Source organism: Malurus melanocephalus, unplaced genomic scaffold (genome assembly GCF_030028575.1).
Source record: "Malurus melanocephalus ecotype Western Australia unplaced genomic scaffold, MMel_1.1 scaffold_58, whole genome shotgun sequence".
In the NCBI taxonomy this organism is placed as follows: Eukaryota; Metazoa; Chordata; class Aves; order Passeriformes; family Maluridae; genus Malurus; species Malurus melanocephalus.
In genome coordinates, this window is record NW_026623290.1 from 402,929 (window position 1) to 425,814 (window position 22,886).

The following is a 22,886-nucleotide window of genomic DNA, read 5'->3' on the forward strand; positions in this document are numbered from 1 at the left end:
CCGAATGCTTTTACTAAAGTATATAAATAAAATGCTGATCAAAGGGTTTAAACTGTTTGTGGATTAGTTAATGACTGGGATCGTCACAGAGTATTTTTGAGAAGACAGGCCAATTAAGGTTTACACAGAAGATTTAAATCCACCATGAAGAAGGGATGATTTAACAAATTGTGGGTATTTAACACTAAGAAGAGAGAAGCACATGAATAGTCTTCAAATATTTAACATTGCTGCAAAAAGGAATGACCTGTTCTTTCAATTCAAAATGGATAGGACAAGAAGTGACAAGTTTAAACTGCAGCAGAGATGATTCAGGTTAGATATGACTTGGGGAGAAACCAGATTTTACTGGTAAGGATTGTGAAGCACTGAAATATGCTGCCTGGAAAGGCTGCAAAGGTCTTTAACAGAGCACAGACCAGCATCTGTCAGAAAAGACACAGRTATGACTGATCTTGCCATGGGGCAGGAAAATGAACCAGATCATCTCTTGAGAGCTCTTCCAACCTTGATTACATGGTGCAGTGAAACACAATGTGGATTTTCTGTAGCAGTCATAGCACTGATCAGAGCATGAAGGATGAACCACTAAGTACCTCACTTGCTGTCAGCCCTGCTCAAGGGAGAAAACAGAGTATTCTCATGTCTATGGYACTGTCCCTCTTAGACAGGAAAAAAACAACAAAAGAAACCTTGAACGTGTCACAGAAATGCCAAAAACTTTTACCTAGAGAACAAAAAACTCTCTAGTTTTGCAGACTGCAAAAGATGAAGGTATTTAAGGTTGTCCTAAAAGAGGCAGGTTTCTCTATTCCAAAAAAACTGTGATAAAGACCTCAGAGCAGAAGGTAGCCCCTGGACAGAATAAAAATAGCCTCCCACTGGAGGCACTGAAAATCTTTGCTGATAAACCTCACGAAACAGGAGCCAGCCTGACCGACTTTAAAGTATTCTGACAGCAGCTCTTCTCCGGGGGCAGTTTGCCTCTGCCAGGGTACACCAGGGCACAGTTGGACAAAGACAGCCCCATCGGCAACAAAATGGAAAATGGAAACAACCCACTTCTGCTGCTTTGCATAAGCAAAAACTCCCAAACCTGACTCTGATAAGTGTCCAAGTCTGATCTCCAAAACYGGACTGTTTTAATGTTTTCTGAAATGTTTGTTTTCTGAAAATCCAGCCTTCTTAAAAAGGCAGCTATCATTTTATACTAGCACCAATGCAGTCCTCCCCAACCAAAGAAAGAGCCAACAGCTGAGGAAGGCAAGGAGAAAGAAATCTGGTATTTTCAGAGCAAGGCAGGCCAGGGATGAGRCACACGGACAGCATGGCATTGCCTGGGCAGATCCACCAGGCACCATGTGACAGAGATCCAYGGAATGGTTTGGACTGAAAAGGACCTTAAAGATCATCTCTAGTTCCAAGCCTTCCATGGAAAAGGATTAGGATTATCCTTGGATAAGGATTTATCATCAACACTGGTTATATTGCAAGGTGTGATCTAATGAGGCTGATGCTGGGGTCCCATGAACACCAATTCGGACAGACAGAGGAATCTCTCCAAGATGCAAAATTCTGTCTGTGGTGCTCATTTCTGAGCTGTACCTAGATGGGAAACTCATGATTACTCATTACAGCTGTGTAAACTGAGGTACAGAGCCAACTGTTAATGAGACAAGTACAGTCAACAAAATTAATTTCTGATGGAATAATTTAGGCTGGAAGATTGAAAGCCAACAGAASTGATTTCCCAGGGCCAACTGGTATTAACTAGCTCTGGAAGTCTCCCACGTTTCGACCTGGCTGCCAAATTTTAGGCTTTCACCATACATATATACAAGTGGATAGAAARCAGGATGGTGTTTAGAAATATGTGGGTGCCAGAACTCAAAAGGGTCAGATTTTGGACAGCTGGATTTAAGATACAAAAAACTGCACCATTTCCAAATGCAATTCACAATGACAGATACAGTAAATTAGTGACAMACCAGGGAACTAAAACCAGAATCCCAATTCTCATTCCAATCTTATTTCAGTGGGACTTCAGCATTTTTTTTCCTTTTAACAGAAGTTAAACCATCACAGTAGGGAAAGAGAGTCTCACCATCCCCTGATTCCTTCTTGCTTCACTTTGGTGAAGAGCTTAAAACAAAAGGAGGAGGATGACAACACAGAGCAAACTCCAACCCTCCTGATAAAAGCTGGCAGTTCTCCTCATCCTTCTGGCCAGACCACAGAGCATTTCCCAGTTTGCTCCTTCTGGCTGTAGCACAGCTACCCAGTGCTACCAGCATGGCCTTTGCTAAGTGGGTTATGAGGAGCAGGGGGTATGGTGAAAGAAYAAATCCATCATACCAGCCTTGAGCATGCAGAAGAAAACAGCATCCGAGTACAAAATGCTGAGACCAGCATCAGCAGAGCAGCCTCCAAAACTGACAGCCACAGTGAAGAGAAAAAAAAAAAAACCCCAAAATAAAAATAGGGCTGGGAAATAAACTGTCAACATGCAGATTTTCAGCCAGAGAACAAGAAGAACACAAAGGCGTTTTATCCAGGGTGGCTGCAGCCTACACAGCCCAAATTCAACACTATGACATTGGCTGTGACCTTACAAAGACCTACTACAAAATGAGCATTAGCATAGCAGAGATGTTACCTGCATTTATGCAAAACAAACCCCTGCCCATGGCTAGATTCATTCTCCCAGCTCCACCTTTATGGGATATAAGGTACAACCTGACTAMATGTGGGATGCTCACAGTGCCCTTGTAACTGTGCGATAAAAACACTGCACTGCCCATATTTCCTTTCCCAATCCTGTTCTCCAGCAGATCAGCCATCACCACTCCCAGACACTAACTCTGTTTTATCCAGAGTTACATAAAATGTTGCAGAAGACAGGACAGGTCCCTGTAAAATGCTGATRTCACATGAAAAGGCTGTGAGGATTATAAAAGTGGCTGTGTGCTGAGGCCAGGTTGGGTRCTGGCTCAAGAGCAGGGATGTGAGCCATGGGATGGTGCAGCAGCACATGGACAACCTCCTGCTAAAACACAGCAGGAATCACCAGGAAACACCARCTGCTACTGCCTGACTCCTGTCAACTTACACAGCTGTTTACTCAGGGATGCAAAGAATTGACTAAGAGGGTATTTAGTTTAAAAAAAAGCTTCTAACCCAAGATCAAAACGGGTACCAGGAAGCAAAGAACACACSCAGCAAAACTCATGCAGGCAAGATAGAGCAGATCATGCAGTCTGACCCCAAGAAGTGACTGGTGAAACCACCCACAGGACCAGGCGAGTCCAGAGCAGGCACAAGGACAGAGGCAGCGCTGTAATCGTGGCACATGCCAGCCCCCAGGGTGATGGGAAAGCCAAAAAAACTGTGCTAAGGACAGCTGTACCTYTCCTGCTGCCTTTGTGTGCTCACAGCTGTCCTGCAGGTCACCAGGGCTCTGACCAGGGCTGTAACTGCAGCACTGCACTCAGCCTTCAGTCACACCAGCCTCACTGCCAGCTTCTGTGATTTCCATTTCACTACTCCAGACATCTCCCGCCTGGTTTTAACAGCAGCTCCACCAAGATTTAGCTCTGGCATTAGAGATCAGCTGCATGGCTGTTCTCCACAAGCTCATGCTCCTTCACACTAAGTCTATACCAGATCAGTCAATGGGATCACTGCAAACTACAGCAGTTTGGGCACCTGCACACCTTGTTCATGAAATAAGCAGGCTGGGGATATAGAAAACATCATGTAACCCAGCCTTCTGGCTTTCTGTGAATACACTGCAACATGCAATAACAAGAAGTGATTAAAGCTTATACCATGCTTGCACCATCTCCTTCTCTTACTGAGCCACAGCACACACGCATTTGGATCAGATAACTTAGGGGACTGGCATCAAACAAGGGGCCTCCTAACACCACCCTTAAACACCCTTCAATGATTGAAAAAGGAAAGTATCTCACACAATGYACACGGTGATAAATGACCCACATCAAAAAAAAGAAATCAATCACCACCTTAAAATTTTCCATCCAAAGCAACTTCTATTGTAATTCCTGTAACTAAAGCCACGGAAGCTTATGCCATGCCATTCTGACTTATTTCAATAATACATGCTCACATTCATCATTCCTGTCCGCCCCAAATCCACAGTCCTTGGCCTTTCTGAACCAAGGTAAATTTGTTTTCTCCATAGGCTGYTTATTTTATATTAGTGCTCAGCAAAAATACAATCCCCAGACCTGCTTCACCCYATTGCCCCACATTATCACTAAGGAATGAACTGAAGGCTGGGAACACCACAATGGAGCCAGAGACACAGTACATTGAAAATGAATATCATATTGTTCGTATCTCCAATGATCAAGTCACATTCACCCACAGAGTCTACAGTTAAGTTCATTGTATTAGTAATACTGGGTTATATATAGAAAACACATTGACTTTATGCCTGAAGGGCCTTTTCAAAAGGCTTCTTTTTAATGTAAAATACATTTTCTCAGTTATGTGGTAAGAGATTGGACTTGAARAGACATGTCTGCAGTGCTACAGGGTGTAAAATAATTGCCTGGCAACTACGTTCCCAAAGGAAAACAAACGCAAACCATCTCCCACAGTCTCCATTACAGAGCTGGGCAACACAAGGTTCCTTGAAGAGCCAAAGGGACCATGCCAGAAGCACCRCTGCTTCCAGGTGCCTCCATCCACTTCTTCAGGTATCACCTCATCCTCTCTTCCAGCAGCTGGGGCAAGCTCTGCTCCTGTCCAGCTGGTCCCCATGGGCTCAGTCACCCYGCTCCCTGTCACAGCAGAGCCACCAGGCTCAGCCTCCAAGCCCAAGGGAACAATGCTGATCCTCTGTTCTGATGTCTTCCCGCTCCACAATTCCAGTGTTGACATGGATCACTTGTGGTACAGCCAAACTTTTTAAAAAGCAACCAATGCCTTGGCATTTTGCCCTTTCCTTCCCCATCAGATGGCTGGGATGAGGGCACCAATCTCAATACCTTTTACCCAGCCCCAAGAACTTCCTGGTGCTCCTCACCCCACTGAAGTAGTGAGGGCATCAGGAGCTCATGTCTCAGGCTGCTGATTGCTTGTTTGAACACCTTTCCTGGTCCAATAAACTTTCAGTTGAAACTTAAAATACTTTCTCACTGCAGATGCCAACACCTGGCTTTGGGCACACGAACATAAGGGAAAGCAAGAAAAGCTGATGATATGAACACACCCAAGCTGCCTCTGCTCGAGGTCTGGAAATCATCTCTGCATAGAAATTTGCATTCACGTGACAGGGATAATAGATGCCACAGCTGAACCCCTGCTGAAAGTAGGGTGTTATTAGCTTGGCACTTGCTGCATGTGCCTGAGCTGTTTCTAGGCCAGCACTCGAAAATCTGCAAGTTACTGTACTGGTGCCATGAGGAGCTTGCAGCTTGGATCTGTGCCTYGCTGGTGTGAAAAATTCATTTTATGTTCTAGTGGCCAGCTCTGAGGTTACTGACACAGCCCAAATTAAGCACACGTTCAAGGTCAGGATTTTCAGGGCCTGAGAAGAAAGGGTATTGCACCACACAGCAAGAGAAACAGCACATCACACTCAAAGGCAAGGCAAAGCACACATTTTTGGCAGCCTCTTCTCACTGGCATCAAGCAGAAAACGTTCCTGCCATCTCTTGTAGCCCACTGTGCATCTCCTCCCCACATTTCAGCAGCCACAGCATTCTGTGCCACTGGCCCTCGGCCAACACAAGGCACAAAAAAAGCGTACTTGGGCACCTTTTGAAAGTTTCACAGCTATGGCACAAACACTGTGATGCTACAGGCTCTTGCACATTGCAAACAGAGCAAAGAGGGCTCAGCACCCATGGAAGATGTCCTGTTAGGTCAGAAGCTGATCCACCAGTGCAAAGCCAGTTTGTTTCAAAATACCTTCAACCAGAAAAAAGTCACGCGGCTCCAAAAGTTAAACGCGCATTTTCCACTCCTCATGCTGCACAAAACCCTAACCTCTAACCCAGGCCCTCACTGCAGCAAACAGCAATGCAGCAGGGCTGTCAATACCTTGCTCATTTGCTTCTTATGAATCCTGCACGGGATGCAATGGGATGACCCCCTTTCCCAGCTCCCCAAGGAAGGGTGCTGGGAAAGGCGCAGTGCCCCATTTAGAGCGATGTGAACAAAAAGATCACTGGGGTGTTATTTGCAGCTGCCCCCTCATGTTTATCATGGAAAGTCAGCCTGAGTCACCAACAGCCCAGAGCAGACCCAGGTACAGAGCCAGGCCACGCTGAACTGCCTAGCAAAACTTGAAAGGCTTTTTCTGTTGCTCTGAAACAAATGCACACCGTGGCCAAAATTCTGGTTCTTAACCTTTCAGAGTCTGAACCCACAATGATATCATAATCACAACCACAGACTTAGTGTCCATAYAAGCTTTCTGCCTCCAAGTCGGCTGTTCAGCACTGACCTCACTGTGTGAAAGCAGGTGGTATTTYAGTCCCTGACAAGGTCTCTACATAAAAACACCCAGTGCCAAGATCCATTTGTAGCACAAACTTTCCCTGAGTAGCACACTTACAATGAAGCCAGCAGATATTTGAATCCTTACTTATTTTTAGATGTTATGTCATTTTCACTGGCAGCCAAATAACACATCATAAACATGCAAAGAAGCACAAACCTCAACCCTGTAGCTGCATTTTTCCGTGATTTAAAAACCGTAGCACAGAACGGTGCTGCCGGCACATTTCAGACCTGGAGGATGAAGAATTCCATGTGGAATAAATGTGCAGCAGCAGGGGCTGGTGAGCAGAGGCAGCCAATCCCTCTGTCAAAGTAAACAGCCACGGGAAAGCTGCTGGAACATCTTTGACACAGAGCTGGATCTCTCTTTTTTCCCTGTGGACAGCAAGTAGGTGCACAAAGCCAGAGGAAGAGGAATTCAAAGTGTGTGTGCAATTTAAATGCAGGCTCCTACAGCACTCTTGGCCATATACAGAACTGACAGCAAGATTCACACATGGGTCTGGAACCCTACAAACTGGGCACCACCATGCTGGGTTCCAGCTGAAAGAAGATGAAATTCATGTTGCTGGAAGAGTCTTAAAAGGAAAAAAAGCCCATTCCTGTATACTATCACACGGACCATGTACTACCACTGGAGAGGTGCGATCCCAAGCTGTCACATTGCAACACCCTTCCTTCTCCACCTCCACAGCTGAATGCAGGTTTGCTTGTTCATCTAATAAAACACTTCCTAACACAACACTTCCATGCCTGCAGAGAAGGCTTTTACTATAAACAGGGCAGAAACCATAACACTAGCCTGACGAGGAAACCCGTCATGCGACGGGCTTTGCTTTATCTTAATTTATGATCAAGAGCTGAACTCGGGGCTGAGGGTTGCATCTGAATTCTGCCAAGGTGCAGAGGAAGAAACAAGGCCTCTGGAGCTGGTTGCAGAAGCATTCYCAGCTGCCAGGCATGAACTACAAGTGACACAGGCAGGACACTCTGAGGCAGCATTAATAAAAGCTTTGAAGAAGCKGAATTCAGTTTTCACGGCTGGAGGACAACGGTGATTATATAAAGGCTATATACTGGGAGAGGAGCTTTGCTGACAAGTCCTACTACTTTTCTCCTCATCTGCTCTGGCTCTGCTGATATCTCTCCTSCTCTACTCCCTCTCCAGCAGAAAGGATGCCTGGCTACAGCAAATGGGAACTCGGCTTAGGGAGAAATTTGAGGCTTTTCTCATCAACCAGCACATCAAATGCTTTAATTTAGCAAGCCTTGGGACGTAGGAAGCCATTTAAAAGGGAAACAACAAAATGGCCACATCGTACTGCAATTCCACAGCACTCTGTAACTCATAAAAAGAAATACTGAATTACTGCAAACTTCTGCACGTGGAATTGGGGTCTCTCTAGCACCTAACCAGCAACACCCCAAGCTCATCCCAGAACCACATGTGCTGCCTGCTTATCCCCACCTCGCACCCTGCAGCCCACACAAACGCTGTCCGTGTCATCCTGCTTATTTGCCAAGTAACACCCTCCCACAAAGCTGTTCACAAACGACTCATTTCTCCTTTCACGTTGTCTCTGTGCAGATCCGAGGGTACAAACAGGAGAAGTGTGCTGGCTGYTGCCAAAATTCCCACTAAAGGCAGAGGCAGGTTGGGAGGTGAGCAAGGAGGGCCATGGTGTAAACAGACAAGTCAGGACTTGAAGGTGATTTTAAATCTATTTACTGTAGAATCACTAGACCCTGAAAAACTTTAATGAGCACATTCAAGGAAAACAGAAGTCCCCAGCTCTTCTATTTACCTATCAGAGCCTGCCATGAGCAAAAGCACAATGGGAGAGGGGTTCCCAGAGAGGATCACTGCCCCTACTGCAGGGACACACCAAATTTTGGGAGGAATCCATCGTTCAGGCACTACAGAGTGGGAATGGGTTTGCATTCAGCATTCAACACAAAGCCAGACACATTCACTAATGGTTACTGCAGCCAACATGAGAGCTCTCTCTTCTCTACTTGTACTTTGCCAATTTGGTTTCTCTCAACCTCCCCAGCCATTTCAAATCCCATGTTTTCATCTCCTTCCAGTTCTTCACTCACCCTCTGCACTCAGCTTCTACAYGAAGTTAATTCTCTTTATACTCAGCTTCTCCCTGGTTCCTGCCTCCCCAAGGTACTAATTACAATACAGTTTATTAGCCAGGCACATTACACTTAGACTGTAATTTTGCCCTGCTTTAAAGGAAGCTAGACATCACTGAGGCAGTTCACTGCAGTCAGTAAAAGAACAGGAAATTTTTCAAAAGCACTTTAGTGGCTTTGGAACAAGAGTCCCATTTTCAAAGAGACACTTAGAGTAAGTCACTCCTGTCAATGACAGTATGGCTCAGAAAGCATCCTTGAAAATAACACCCTCAGGCTCTTTCAAAATCCATCACTTACCAAAGAGTGAGTAAAGCAGTCCCAAGTAGCCTTTTCCAGTGAAGCCTCAAACAGCAAAGGGCTGAACGTTTCAGCCCTGACATTTCAGGCAGGTGTGAAGTAAACAGGGATATCTTTCAGCTGTCAACAGGGCTGTGTCATAGGCAGGATCATCAGAAGTAGGACAGCACARAATTACCACACCATTAATTAATTTATTTATTATGATAACTGCTAAAGATGTGGGTCAGGGCCAGCATCCCAGCATCCTACACCACAAGAAGACCATGGAACCCAACAATAACACAGCCAGCACATTTGCTGATGGAGAGAGAAAGCCAAAGAAGGCCTGGAGATGTCCATGATTTGCCAGGAAAYGAGCCCAAGCATGCCTGGTCTGCATCTTCACCACAAAACACCAACCATAGTTGTTCCTCAGCCAACAAGTGTTACCCCATGGGCTAAGCTGTCCTCCCCCAAGTCTGCCACATGTCACATTGTCCAAATGCAAATAAATCCAGATTTCTCTGGGCACGAATGTTAGTCTTGACTGATGAAAGGAGTCAGTTTGGATATAACAGGTCTGGAGAGCCAGCTGCAAAGTAAGAGCTTGGCTTGAAAACATTACCCACATGTGGCAGGGATGTTCCTCTGTTCCTGCCAAGATGCCACGACCAACAGAATCTGCCTCACCAGTACTGGTTCAGAGGAATCAAGTTGCAGTTCCTCCATCATTTAATCTCTCTCTTGCTTGARTAGTGGGGGCGAGGAGGAGGTCAGGGAAATACACAGTGACAGGACTCTTGCAAACCCTCCATGAACCTAATATTTTGTGACACTGTCTGGATACCAAGACTTCTGAGCACAATCAGGATGCTGAGAATCAAATTGAAAGTGTCTGAATCTATGAACTATGCACTCCAGGGGGCAAATAAAGGTCATTTTAGTTTCATTTCAGTGCAACCCTCAAAGATCCCATCCCTTGAAGTCTCAGTGAGATGCTTAACAGAAATCCATGAAGGCTTGATCAAGCTCAGCAGTAACCTGAGCACAAGTATTGGGGTAACCAGACACACTCCACTCATGTCCAAAAACCTGGCTTGCTAAACCAGACCACCACACTTCGCCACAAGCCATTTGCAGGACACTTTTGTCCATTCTGGCCAGCCACCGCACCAAATCTGCTCAGAGCAGATAATTTTTAAGATGGGGATATGGAAGTATTGAGCTGGAAACATTACAGAAGAAACTTCCAGGCATGAGACAATGCAACCTTATACCAAATCCCAGAGAAAACTTTCCATCCAGATTTACCTTCAAGATGTTACCCAGCTAACCAATTGCTCACTGGATACCTGCCTACAGATTACCAAAGATGCAGCCTGTTAATGTGGGAGCATCTAGAAAACTTAGATAACAACAAGAGAACCCTGGGCACTGTTCAGGGATAGACTTCAAAAGTCTGCAGTTTGAAAACACACAGAACTGATTCTAGAGGCTGTATCMAATATTTCCCAAGAGTCATTATATACAACCACAGTAATTCATCAGGGATCTTACAACTACAGTAATTCATTAGGGATCTATTTAAATAAGAAGGCAAAATAAAAATTCTGGCAAAAAGCWTGTCCAGCATTGAATTAAGCTGAATAATTCAAATCAATAAATGCCATCTCAAATAAGGGAGGCTACACCATGAGCCCCAAATGATTCCACAAGAAACAGCAATAATTTGAAACTTCTGCCTTCTTGAAGAGCTAGAACTGAGATTARGTGCAACACAGCAGCCTTGATGCATCCTAATCCATGGAAAACACTGAACTTCTGCACAGGGCCAGCATCTGAGAAAGCCTGAGCAGCTGTGCCAAATGACACAGCAAACCCACAAAACTGTGCCTCTAGCACATGGCTTGCTAGCGTGGCTTAACTTCAATAGCCATCAAATAACTCCCAAGCCGATTTTGGAATCCATTCATATACAGTGATTTGTCAATGCAGAAGAGGCCTCAATTAAGCAAATTAACTCATGGAAGTGAACAGTTTATCTAGCTCCATGGAATACTTGAATACTTCCAGCCTTTGCTCTCAAGCTCTCTGAAGCTGATAGGTTTGAATCACAAAGACTGTGGGAAAGCTCTTCAGTAACCCTAAGCAGCTCCCTTGAGGTACAATTTTTAATAGTATTAAATATCACAGATTTTTTAGAAAGAGAATTAACAAAAACCAAACCCCAACCTAGACTAGCATCACAGCATTGTGACCCAAGGRCTCAAGCAGACATGTGGTTTTGGTGTCACATTTTGATTATCAAAAATACAAACTTGGGATCAAAGCTGTCTTTGGGCCAAAGCTGGAGAACACAAGACAAGGCAGGTTCCTGCAGGAACACAACATCCCTTACACTGAGCACCTTGGATGAGACAATCTGCAGGAGCACCCAAACAGCCATCACCACCCTTCACAAACAAGCACCCCYAGACAAGGCATCCCTTCAGCTGAAGATCCTGGTTCTCAGCCAGCAGCTGCACTGACTTCAGACATAAGGACCTGCATCATAACTAGCCATAGGCAGCAGGAAACAAAGTGTGCATCTCATGTAGGAGCTGAAAGGCCCATTGTAATTAACAGCTCTCAGCCCTGTACGCTGGACAAGACAAAAACAAAACCCACGGTTTTCCTTTGCTGGTAAGCCCTAAAAGCACTGCCCACTGTTTCTCATAAAGGGCCTACATGTCCAGCACTTTATCACAAACCAGAGCACTTGGCTTAGGCTATGGGAAGATTAATTCCCACAAAAGTCTGATGTTACAGACAATGCCTGCAGAACAGAATCCACACCACCATATTTTGGTCACACAGACATGCTTCTCCTTGGGCTGAACTTTGTTGCCCAGTGGGACATCACAAAACCAGTGACTGATCTCCAAGTGCAGACAGGACCCAAGCACAGGGAAAACATTTACCCAACGCYAGCCAACATTTCTGCCAAGAGCATGTCAGTGCTCAGACATGATTAATGGTTTCTTTAGCTCACGGCGAGGGTGGATGCTCTCCCAGCAGAGCACAATGAGGATCTGATAGAGACAAATTCCCAGAGAGCCAAAAAAAAATAAAGAAGGGGATAGAGGGAAGATGATGCTTTGAGTTTTGGCTTCGTTTTAAACATCAAAATCTGTTTTAATTGGCAATAAAAATCAATTTTCCCAGGTCAAATCTGTTTTATCCCTGACAGTAATTGCTTTGTCTCAACCCAAAAGCTTCATCACCTCAAGTTCTGCCCCACAGTGAGGAGGGAGTGAGAGAGAAGCTGGGTGGGCATGTGGCTGCAGACCAAGGTTAACACACCACAACATCTCTCCAAGCAAAGTGGATACCCTTTTATAAGAGAAGAGTTAAAGCTTGAAGAATAACTTGGAGAAAATAGCTCTCCTMAATCATGACAATTACAGCTCTTCCTGCAGCTCAGGKAGATGATGAGAAGCCAGAAGAAGTAGGACCGAAAAACTGAAAGTGTCAAGTTTTTCCTCTTTAAAAATCAAAGTTTAGTTTTGCTTTTTCTCATTATTTTTCTGTTGTTTCCAAATTACTGAGTAAGAAAAGATCCATCCCTAATTTGGCACCTCAATGCATCACTCAGATCATGTCAGGATGAGAAGTAAGCATGTTTCCAGCAGATGAAACTCATTAGAAGAGCACAAGAAGCAGCAGGAATCAGTGGAGGCATTCCTCCTTCATGTTTTTCAATATCATTTTCTGTCTRTCATTGTTTTAGCTTCTCTCTTGTCAAGTTTTAAATACTTCCCCTCTTGTCTCTTGGCATTTCTCAGTGTAGGTCTGGTGTTTTCCAAAGGTACAGGGGACTTGCCCTGCTGCTTTCCCAAGCAAGGCACGTGTGAGTCCTGTTTCTCCTTTCACAGATTCCTTCCAAACCAAACCACGAGGTTTGATCCACATTCCAGCACCAAAACATTCCCAARCAAATCTCTGGACTCCTGTTAATAGTGCCAAATTATGTTTGCATGAAACTGAGAAGTGGAAAGGGGCAGGAACTATTCCATATCCTCCTTCTCAGAAATAAAAACCAAGAACCATAAACAATCTTTCTGCAGCCCTTCCTGGTAAAGTTTCTACCAGAGAAAACAAACACCACTCAYTGTTCAACAGGAACAGGCTGCAAAACTGTGAAGTTATGTTTTCTCACTCTCTGTTATTCCTTCAGAGAATTAAAGGGGTGAAATAAATCTGAAACTACAGAAGCTCAGAAAACTCCTGCTATCCCCTGGCCATGCTGTGTTTGAACATGGGTGCTCCCTGCCAGCTGAGAGCATGAAAACCTCCATCTAATACACGTTCCAAGAAGACTCCAGGAAAAAGACTTGCTTTTCACCTCAAACAGAATTTCATAGAGTAATTCTTTTGTTCTAGGAATTTTAGGAATTCCTCTGAACTGTAAAGCAATTCCACATTGTTTCATGCAATTCTCCAGGTATTAAAATGTTRGGCATCACCCTAAAATACATATATGTAAGATGCATTTCCAAGCTGTTTCTTTTATATTGACCCAAACCCAATGCTGATTTCAATTCAGCCAAGTCTTTCAGTGGGGGACCAAAAAAAAAAAAAGTATGCCACAAAAATACCACTATTCATCTTTGAAAATGAAAAGCAAAACATTTCTGAAAGGTTTCTGTATTCTTCCACACCCACACCACACCTCTCAACAGCCAACATCAGTTTCCTGATGGCAGAGCCTGTAGTTGTCTTTTAAAAAAAAAATTTAAAAAAAGCAACTAAAGAAAATGTTGGATTCAGATGCAAACATCAAAGCACCAAAAAACAAACCTGCCATAGCTGCTTCAGAAACTGGGTGAGTCACAAAGACCTCAATACAAATGAATTATCCAGGTTCTGTCAAAAACTTCACTGTCATTTAATGGCTCACCATAAAACTAAACTTTAAGTCTTTTTTTCACTTTCAGTAAACTAAGGTATTATGAATTATACAGGTAAACACATGGTAAGTGTTTTAAAAGGACACTTAAATATTAAAAATAAGAAMACTCCAGCAATCCTTGCCCAGGAAACAGATGTAGCATGGAATAACAACTCCTGTGCTCCCACACCAGCCYTCCCAGCCCCTTATTTAAAAGTCACTGGGCCTGCAAACATGCAGAAATCATCCAAGTGATAGCTGCARACACCAGGATGATGTTAAAAAAATACAGGGAAATCAGCTGGCTGCTTGGTGAGGAGAGAGGCTACTATGAGAGGAGAGCCAACAGAGAGGAAAAACAAAAAACAAAGCAAATTCCTTTTCTTCTGGAAAATAACAGTGATTATAAATATTCAAGCAAACAAGAATTTTGCTTTTATGCTGCAAAGAGTCATCTAAAATTATTGTGCTTGGGCACTGCAGCAGTAGAAGCTCAGTAAAAGACTTTCAACTTCAATACAGTGGACACTGCAACAGCTGGAGGGGGCTGCCTGCCTCACTTCAGCAAGGAATACTCAGGTGGCAAAATGCTGAAGCACATCAAATCAAGAATAAGGTTGGGGAAAAAAAATTTGCTAACTGGAGAGCTTAGAAAATCTGATTTTAGCTCTGAGGCATTTTTAGRTTTGCCAAGTTGAGGAGAGGCAGATCCTGAACTGTGCTCTAAGTTTTCACCTCTATATGACTACAACTGCATCCCTGCTTCACAGCTGGGAAAAAGGAATATTCCTTTTCCCCATATTCTCAAGGGACACCTTGAACACTACAGAATGCTGCCCATAACAGTGCAGAACCCTCCCAGATGGAGGGGCAGGAGTGACAGACACTGCAGGAGCTCCCTGAACACTGCAATCTCTATTGATCCTACTGACAGCACATGGAGCAGGGCAGTGTGAAATCTCCTCTCACTGCCCTGATATTTGCTTTGCACTGCCTGTCTGCAAAGAGACAGAGTCTAGTGCTTGTTCCAAGGTGACCTGAAGACGGGACTCTCGAGGTTCTAGTCCTGGTTTTGCTGCAGAGCTATAATGAAACCTTGTAAATCAAAATCAGTGGCCCATTTTTCTAAGCAATAGGAAAAATTAAGTGTTCCAAACTTCACTGGAGCACTTAAAGGAGTTATACACAAAGTACTATCACATTTATTTAAAGTTCCTTGGATGATGCTTGAAATACATCACTTGCAGCTTCATCTGGTGCTGATCAGAAGACAAAGCTACACTAATTCATCCAAGCTGCACCCTCACTCACTAAATAGTTTGCCATTGTTTGATCTTCCTGTGAAGGAATAGTTGGAGACTGAGGAGCCTACAAGTAGGGATTATTATACACAGAGGACAAATTCTGCTTGATGAATTGCAGAATAACCCTTTGGAAGCAATAAATTCACACTGCTGTAGCAGGACAGAAATTGGCTTGTGGTCCTTTACAATATCCTGAAAGTGTGGGAAAAGAAAATCCATGAAACCTGAGGGACACCCCTTTCTGGGAAAGAGGGAATATCTGCTCTGGCAAAGAAGGGGGAGGATCACAGTTCCACTGAGCTCTCCCTGGGACAGGGGGTACAGAATCACTGAAAGAGTCACACTGCAGGGAGCTCCTAAGCTAAAACAGCACAGCCTTCCTGCCCACAGCATCCTCTGCTCTAATTCAAGATCCCTTCAAACCTCAGCTGCAGGAATACTGCAGGCCATTAAACCCCMGAGAGCCTCTCACACAGGCACCCTGCAAGTGCTGAAGGGATTSTGGAAGCAAAGGCTGGCCAGAAGAAATGAGACATTGGTTTTACGATGGCCCATAACACTTCTAACAGGCTGTTCTTTCTTTCAGGGCTTACCAACACCACTTGGATCTTACAGAGAAATGGAAGAACTGCCAAACTTTCTGATAAAAATAATAAAAGCACTAAAATCAATTAGTCCACATTTGCCTCTAAGTGCATTTAACCAAGAAGACATCAGATTGTAAGCTGCAAATTGCACATAGTACATAATATAAGAGATAACGTGTTTATCTCTATACCATTTCATCTATTAGTAGCAGATAAAAAACCTCCTTTCTCCTAATCAACATATAAATGCCAGTTACTCACAAGTTTGCTTGGTACTTAAAAATCCAACYTACACTTGGAATGGAATGTTTCTATAAATATAAACTTCTTAAATAAAGTTTTTATGTTAATGTGTCCATGCCACACTTCGGACCCAGACCCCCGTCTGAAGGTATCAGAACCTACACCTCGATCTGGTTTCTGCTCCACCCTGCAGAGACCCCCAAATAAACCCCAAAAGGCCTCTTAGAGAAGAAACATCAATGTAGTCAAAAGAGCTAGTTTAGAATAACTTTCTGTGCAAGTCAGCTGCAGAACAGACAATATTCTCTAATGGGAAAGGCATACTAGAAACAACTTTCCAGAAATAACATTGCCAGCAAAGATATATTAAGGGAAAATGAACGGTAAGCAATAACCAGCCAATGCCTGGCAATATTCATCTCCACTAAAATGTTTATTTTCACTCCATGGGTTTTCTTCCCCCTTAACTACCCCAGTGACAAATAAATTATGAACATTACAGCTAATTTATTACTCAGTACTGCTGAGAATGGAGAGAAAAAAAAGACAGCAGTATTTTAAAGCTGATTCTTATTCTAGGAAAACAAATACTTTATTAAAARTAATAATAAATTAAAAAGGAAAAACTGTTCTTGTAGTTGTCTGCCCTTGCTTAACCCATTCAGGCTCTGCTGCTGTCAACCAAYCAAAAGCTTTATCAATACTTTTAGCAACAGAATCAAGCTCTTAATYTCTGCCTCAGTTTCCCCACCTGTGACACCTCTCCCACTCAGTCCACTCCGACTGTGAATACTCAGAGCCAAATTCTAYTGTGCAGCACTGAGCAGGACAGAGAACTCAGAAGCACTGCAGTATTCCCAAAACTTGACTTTAACAACATCCTCCATGCAGATCTTGTCAGATTTCAAGGAGGGCTTGACCAGGTTTGTACCACAAGAACACAGTATTGTATTTGTTAYCTTTAACATGGGAGGGGGATCCGCACCAAAACAACTTTAAAAATCCAAATTCTGCTGTTAACCCATCAGTTCCCTGGCATTCATCACACAGGGCCCCCTATTTCTGTTTGTTCCACTAGGAACCCTTTGGTGATTAACTTCTGTATTTATCTTTGACACTTATCTTTCTCTCAAAGATGGAATTTCAAGATTTTCATTAATATCCCAAACAGCAGCAATAAAACCGCACAGAAGGAGCCTGTCTCAGAGACCACAGACACACACACTCTCTCTCACCTGGAGTCACACAGCACCAATTTTACTGCAGACACTTAGTTAAAGAGAGTTTTTGCAGGCTGCAGTCAAACACTGCTGCATGGGCAAAGCTCTCCCCAGGAAGTCAAGCACGGCTCAAAAGTTTTCATTCAGCAAAACAAGAAACAATTTGGCATTCATTCCCACGCAAACACCAATGCACCCTCCTTGGGAGGGACCAATTATTTTCCTTTCCATCCCATGCTCAGGCCAGTCATCCTCTATCACTTGATAAAACACATGAATGGCTGCATTCAAAGCTGTAGCAAACAGAGACAGCTCAGTAAAGCTCTGTAAAAACAGGTCCCCAGAGCACACCACTGAACGGGTTCCCAACGCGCTTCCCATATGCATGCCCTTTATCTAAAGAAGCCCATGACTTTGGCAGATGTTGGATGCTTGCAACTAGGTCAGTTTGAGCCAGAGCGAGTGGAGGCTAAAGGCTAGGAAGGGAAATTAAACTGCGCTCCTGCTTCACAAACTGTGGCTGTCAAACCCAGAGCTCTTCACCCTTCTGCTCAAGCAGGGATTTCACCACCRGCTAGGCAAAAGATCTGACTGGCAGGGTGATGAAACGCCTCAGTGATAAACTGTCAGGAGCACTCGGAACGTTATGACCGGGAAAAAAATATTCCAAAATACAGCACACGTAGGAATTCACGGGGAGGGAGGTGGACGGGCAGGAAAGCGCTGCCAAGGTATGTGAATCAGCCTTATCGAAATGCTCATCGCCGCACGGCTGGCACGACTGATCACACTGCTGCATCCACCCGAGAGAAACACGGCTCCAGCTGGAGAACAGAGGCTCCATYCCTTCCCTCCTGGTGCCATCTGCACCAGCCATCCTCAGCTCTTTAATCYGCTGCCCAGCGCTGCAGGAGAGCCACCGCGGCTGGAAATCGGCCGGGCTTTTAAAAGTTGCTGCGAAAATCCTGAGTAACTTCTGCAGCAGGAATGCCTGCAGACTACAGGCAGCAGTTTCCCCGCTGCCACTGCGGTTGCTGGGAAATTCAAGTTTCCAAAAGCACGCAGGAATAATTAGATGGAGCCAAATAAATGCACACACAAAACCTTACACGAATATGCAAATAATAGGGTGTATTCAGCAGCCCCAGAAATTAAGGCAGCAGCACAAGCTTGTATTTGCATAAACTATGCAGGATATGGCACCAAGTAATTCTGGAACATGTGCATTTTGCAAACAGCAAGCATAATAATAGACAAATATTTTGGAACATGACATTGATCAAATACTCCCTGAAACTTCACATGAAGAACCTCAGAGACAGCCCACTATTTAAACACAGACATCTACTGCTGGCATCCTGGGGTGTTTTCACTGCTGAGTTCTGTGGGAAAAGAAATGGACTTTATATAGATTTTTATCAGCATTTATTATTTATAAAGCCCTGTTGGCAAGCACAATGTTTCAAGAACAAATAAAAGTGAATGATCCTTGCTTAAAAACCACATAATGAATGRATGTATACTTTGTACATACATTCAAGCTGGTGCTGCTAGTCTATTGTACAGCAAACATGGAAAAAAAGAAAGGTTTTTACATCTATAAAAAGAAATAACAATACCCACTTCTAAATGTACCGACATGAAAGCCAAGCCCAACCCAAAGYGAGCTCTTCAATCACTCCTGAGAACCCAAGCCCCCAGCTTGTGTTCTTAAYAAGCTGAGTTTCTGCCCTCATGGTCTCCTCTGTGCAGAACAAGACAGACAAAATCTGAGGAAACCAACTTGTCGCCGTATAAGGCGAAAAAAGGTTTCTCTTCCTGAGTTACAAATAACTAGGGAAAGTCACACATGTGGCCAAGCAAAGCAGAAGTATGAGTACAGAACTCCCTCGCTGCTGACAGGCTAAAATTAGTAGTTTATTCAACTGCCCAGAACTACACACTGTGCCTGTCCTACGCAGCAAGCATCTCCCTATTTGTCTGTCTTTCTGTTTGCTCTCTGCTTTGTCTCGCCTGCTAATTTGTCCCTSGGGGAGCAGCCCAGCAGCCACGGCTGAGCCCCACTCATCCCAGGGGCCTGAGCAAAGGAATATCCACCTGCAGTTACACCTGGGCAGCTCGGCAGTGCCTCCACTGATTCCACCCCTGACAGCACCCGACAACAGCACTTGGCCCCACTCCGTCTGCAAAAATTATCAAGTGCTCCATGCTTTCCACCAAGCATCTTTGCTGCTCCTGCCCTCTCTCCCCTGCAGCACCTGTAAGCACAGCGCTGGGCAGACTCGCTTGAAGCACAGATTCACCCTGCAATGACAATCCCACATTTGCATCTGTWCATTGTATGAAGAGATGCACGGTATTTGCAATGAAGGCAGATAAATTATACAGGCAACAAGAGCAACACTTGCCCACTGCAGCTGGGCTACTGCTTATGCATGCTGGGGATTGTTTTGAGGTTAGTTTGCTTTTTTCTCCTTCCCCCCACTGCCCAGTTGTCYGTCACTGCCTGTGGATCCGGCTGGCTGTGGGGCACAGGGATGCTCAGGATACAGACCTGGAGAAGGGCAGGGAGCAGARACAGCAGCACCTCAGGTGAGTTCATCCTTCGGAAGAGGAAAGACAGCGGGAATCGCAGTGTTCATTTCCAGACGGTGGGGCTGGGCTGTGTGAAACACTCCAAAGGAGCAGCAACGCTACTCCGGCACAAAGCACGCCCCAAAGAGTTGGGGAGAACAGGAAAAGAAATGCTAAACTGGGGAGGAGTGAGCAAGGCGAAGGAGTTTGAGGAAAATGCCACACTGGGGACTATTGCTGCTGATCCTACGCTCCAACACCCCAGCGAAGTGTGCCGATATAGAGCCCTCCAGCAAATCCATACATCCCAGCACACCGGTGCCCACTGGGTGACATCACCCGTGGGCTCTTCCTTGGATATTACTCTGAGGAAGGATTATCCCACACTCATTCACACTGACAGCTCATTTTGCAAGTAGCTCATCGGAAACAATATATTTACTTACTAAGGTGTTACTCACATAAAAAAAGGCATGTTCCTGTCAGGCTCCTACAAATTAAGTTACATCCACATATACTCACCTAGAGTATAGAACTGCTGAATTTATCTCATCAGATGTGATGCAGTTTCTTTTGCAATTACATGTACGTTTCAACTAAACGTCTGTTTTATTATATGGAGATGAATTCTAATTTCCATTTCATATTAATGGTGAATATAAACCACGGTTAGTTTAGTCACATACCTTGAAAAATTATAGATCACGTTCAGTACAAATTTGCATAAGTAGTTTGAGCATGTGAGAGAWGCAATGCTAAATACTGAATACAAGTACCAAATGCAGAAATCTTACATTTACTGTAGAATATATTATGTGTATGGCCTCAAAAAGCCTCAGAGATTACGAATACATTTCTTTTCCATGGAAACTATAAATCTCAAATCCAGCAAGCTATTTTGAGAAATTTAAATCAACTATACACTTACATCTGCTGGAAGCAGAACATTTCCACAGGCTGTACACTTCAAGGCACAAGCACAGCCGTATGGACATCTTCCCAACTCTTCTACTACACTTCTGCCTCTGACACCACATCTCACTATGCAGATTTAGTGCTGAAGTGTTATTTGGATTGCTCTGTACCCAAMACCGGGACTTTCGGGGCTGCTGCGCTTTGAACCGCTGCATCACTTGAGAGGATGAGGCAAACCGGTACCGCGGGAGGCACGAAGCAAGTGCCCCGCCAGATTCTCCGGGTATCGATTCGGTGCGAAGTGGGAAGGCTGGCGCTGGAGCCGAGCGCCCGGCCAGCCGCGGAGCCGCAGCGGTGCCAGCCCGCCCCGGGCACGGCCGCGCTCCGGGCGCTCGGGAGTCCCGCGGAGCGGCCGCACAACTTGGGAGGCAGCGGGTGGGTGACCCCTCGGCACTGCTGAGTCATTTCAGCCGCCSAACGCCGGGCTGCCGTGACCCCCGCGGGCCGGGGGGCTGCCCGCAGAGCCGCCCCGGTGCCGGGGAAACTTCCCCCGCGCTCCGCCGCGCACCGCCGCTCAGCCCCTCAGCGCGGGGGGCTGCGGGCCGGCCGCACTCACCAGGTAGGCTCCCACCGTGCCCTGGGCCAGCATCAGGGCGCACTCGGACACCAGGAAGAGCTGGATGCTGGAGAAGCAGGAGACCTTCCTCCGCCGCCTGCGCTGCCGCGGCGCGCCGGCCGCCGGGAGCTCACCGCCACCGCCACCGCCGCCCGCCGAGCCCCGCTTCCCCGGCATCCTCCCGGGCACCGCCGCTCCGCCGCCGCGGGATGGCGGGCCCCGCGGCTGCTCCGCGCCTTCCTCCTCCTCCGCCTCCTCCGCCTCCTCCTCCTCCTCGGGGTGCCAATCACAGCGGCAACCCGCGGCTGCCTCTCCGCCCGCGGGCTGCTGCCATGGCCAGCTCGCCGCCTCCTCCGCCGCCGCCTCCTCGCTTCTCCCCTCCCCTCGCCCGGCCGCGCTCCCTCTCTCCGCCGGCCCCGCGTAGGCCGAGCCCGCGTCCCCGCCGGCGAGGGGCGGGGAAGGCGCGGGGCTGGGGCCGGGSCCGGGGCTGGCGGAGGCTCCGCGGCGGCGGCGGGCGGGGCGGCTCCGTGCCGGGCTCCGGGCAGGGCGGGGGCAGCGATCGCAGCGCCCGCCCCGACCCCGCTGCCCCCCAGCTGCGGCCCCGCAGGAGCGAGCGGGGATGTTCCCGCACGGCGCTGCCAGCGGGGATTGTGCCCGCGGGGTGAGGAAAGGATGCTCCCGCATCGGCCCGCCCGGCGGCTCCTCGCAGGTGGGTCCCACTTGTTTTATTCCCCTTCTCAGAGGGGAACGGAGGCCCAAAGAAATTAAATGTAAGAAGAAATGAGCGGCAGGAGGTGTGAGCGCGTCGCGCTGCCGCTGCCACGTGCRCCAGCCTTGGCCACGCTCCGTGTCCCTGCCACCTGCCTTCCCTTYGCAGGTGCCCTTTGTGGTCAGCCCCACCTCGAGTTCTAATTTCAAGAGATATCTGCTGTTAAAAACAACTAATCTTTGCTTCTACTATTACAGATCACATTCCTTGTTGGCGTAAGTGCAAAACCTGATCTGTTTCGCTCTTCACATGCACTTTTCTAGTTCATTTCTGGATCTGCACTGGGGGTTGCTGTTTAACTTCCATGTGCTGCTAAACTTTGAGTTTGTGGACCTTTAAATCCATGATCCATTTAGTACTGGAATGGCCATGGCCTTTGAGAGGAAGAATTTAGTGTGGAAACACAGGTTATATTTTCCAGACATATCTCATGATATGTATCCAAAATTTCATTTCAAATGTAGATGAGACCTTGAAGCTCCTGAACACCTAAGGAGATATCTTTGAAAATGGAACTTAGGACCACCAGTCATCACCAGGAAGTAAAAAAAAAAAATGGATATTTTAAATGGACCCATTTTTCTTCCCATACTCTTTTTGAGTTTCTTCCACAATATTATCAYCACTTGTGGGCTTTTTACTTTGGCTTATTTTTATGTGAGTAACCTTAGTAAATGCAGTGCTGAAAATCTCTGAGCAGAGTCTGCACCTAGGCTGATAAATCTTTACTCAGACCTGGTCACATTGCCCCTGCAGACCATTGCTGGGAA

General features: G+C 45.8%; 1 protein-coding gene across 1 annotated transcript in view; it reads right to left on the reverse strand.

Annotated features, from left to right (window-relative positions):
- The window catches only part of SLCO3A1 (solute carrier organic anion transporter family member 3A1), a 130,546-nt gene extending 108,988 nt beyond the window's left edge, over positions 1-21,558 (reverse strand). The window contains exon 1 of the mRNA XM_057365811.1: positions 21,348-21,558. Coding sequence (XP_057221794.1) covers positions 21,348-21,524 — 177 coding nt within the window. The 5' untranslated portion in view covers positions 21,525-21,558. The remainder of the gene's footprint in view (positions 1-21,347) is intronic.
- Between the last annotated feature and the right edge of the window lie 1,328 nt (positions 21,559-22,886).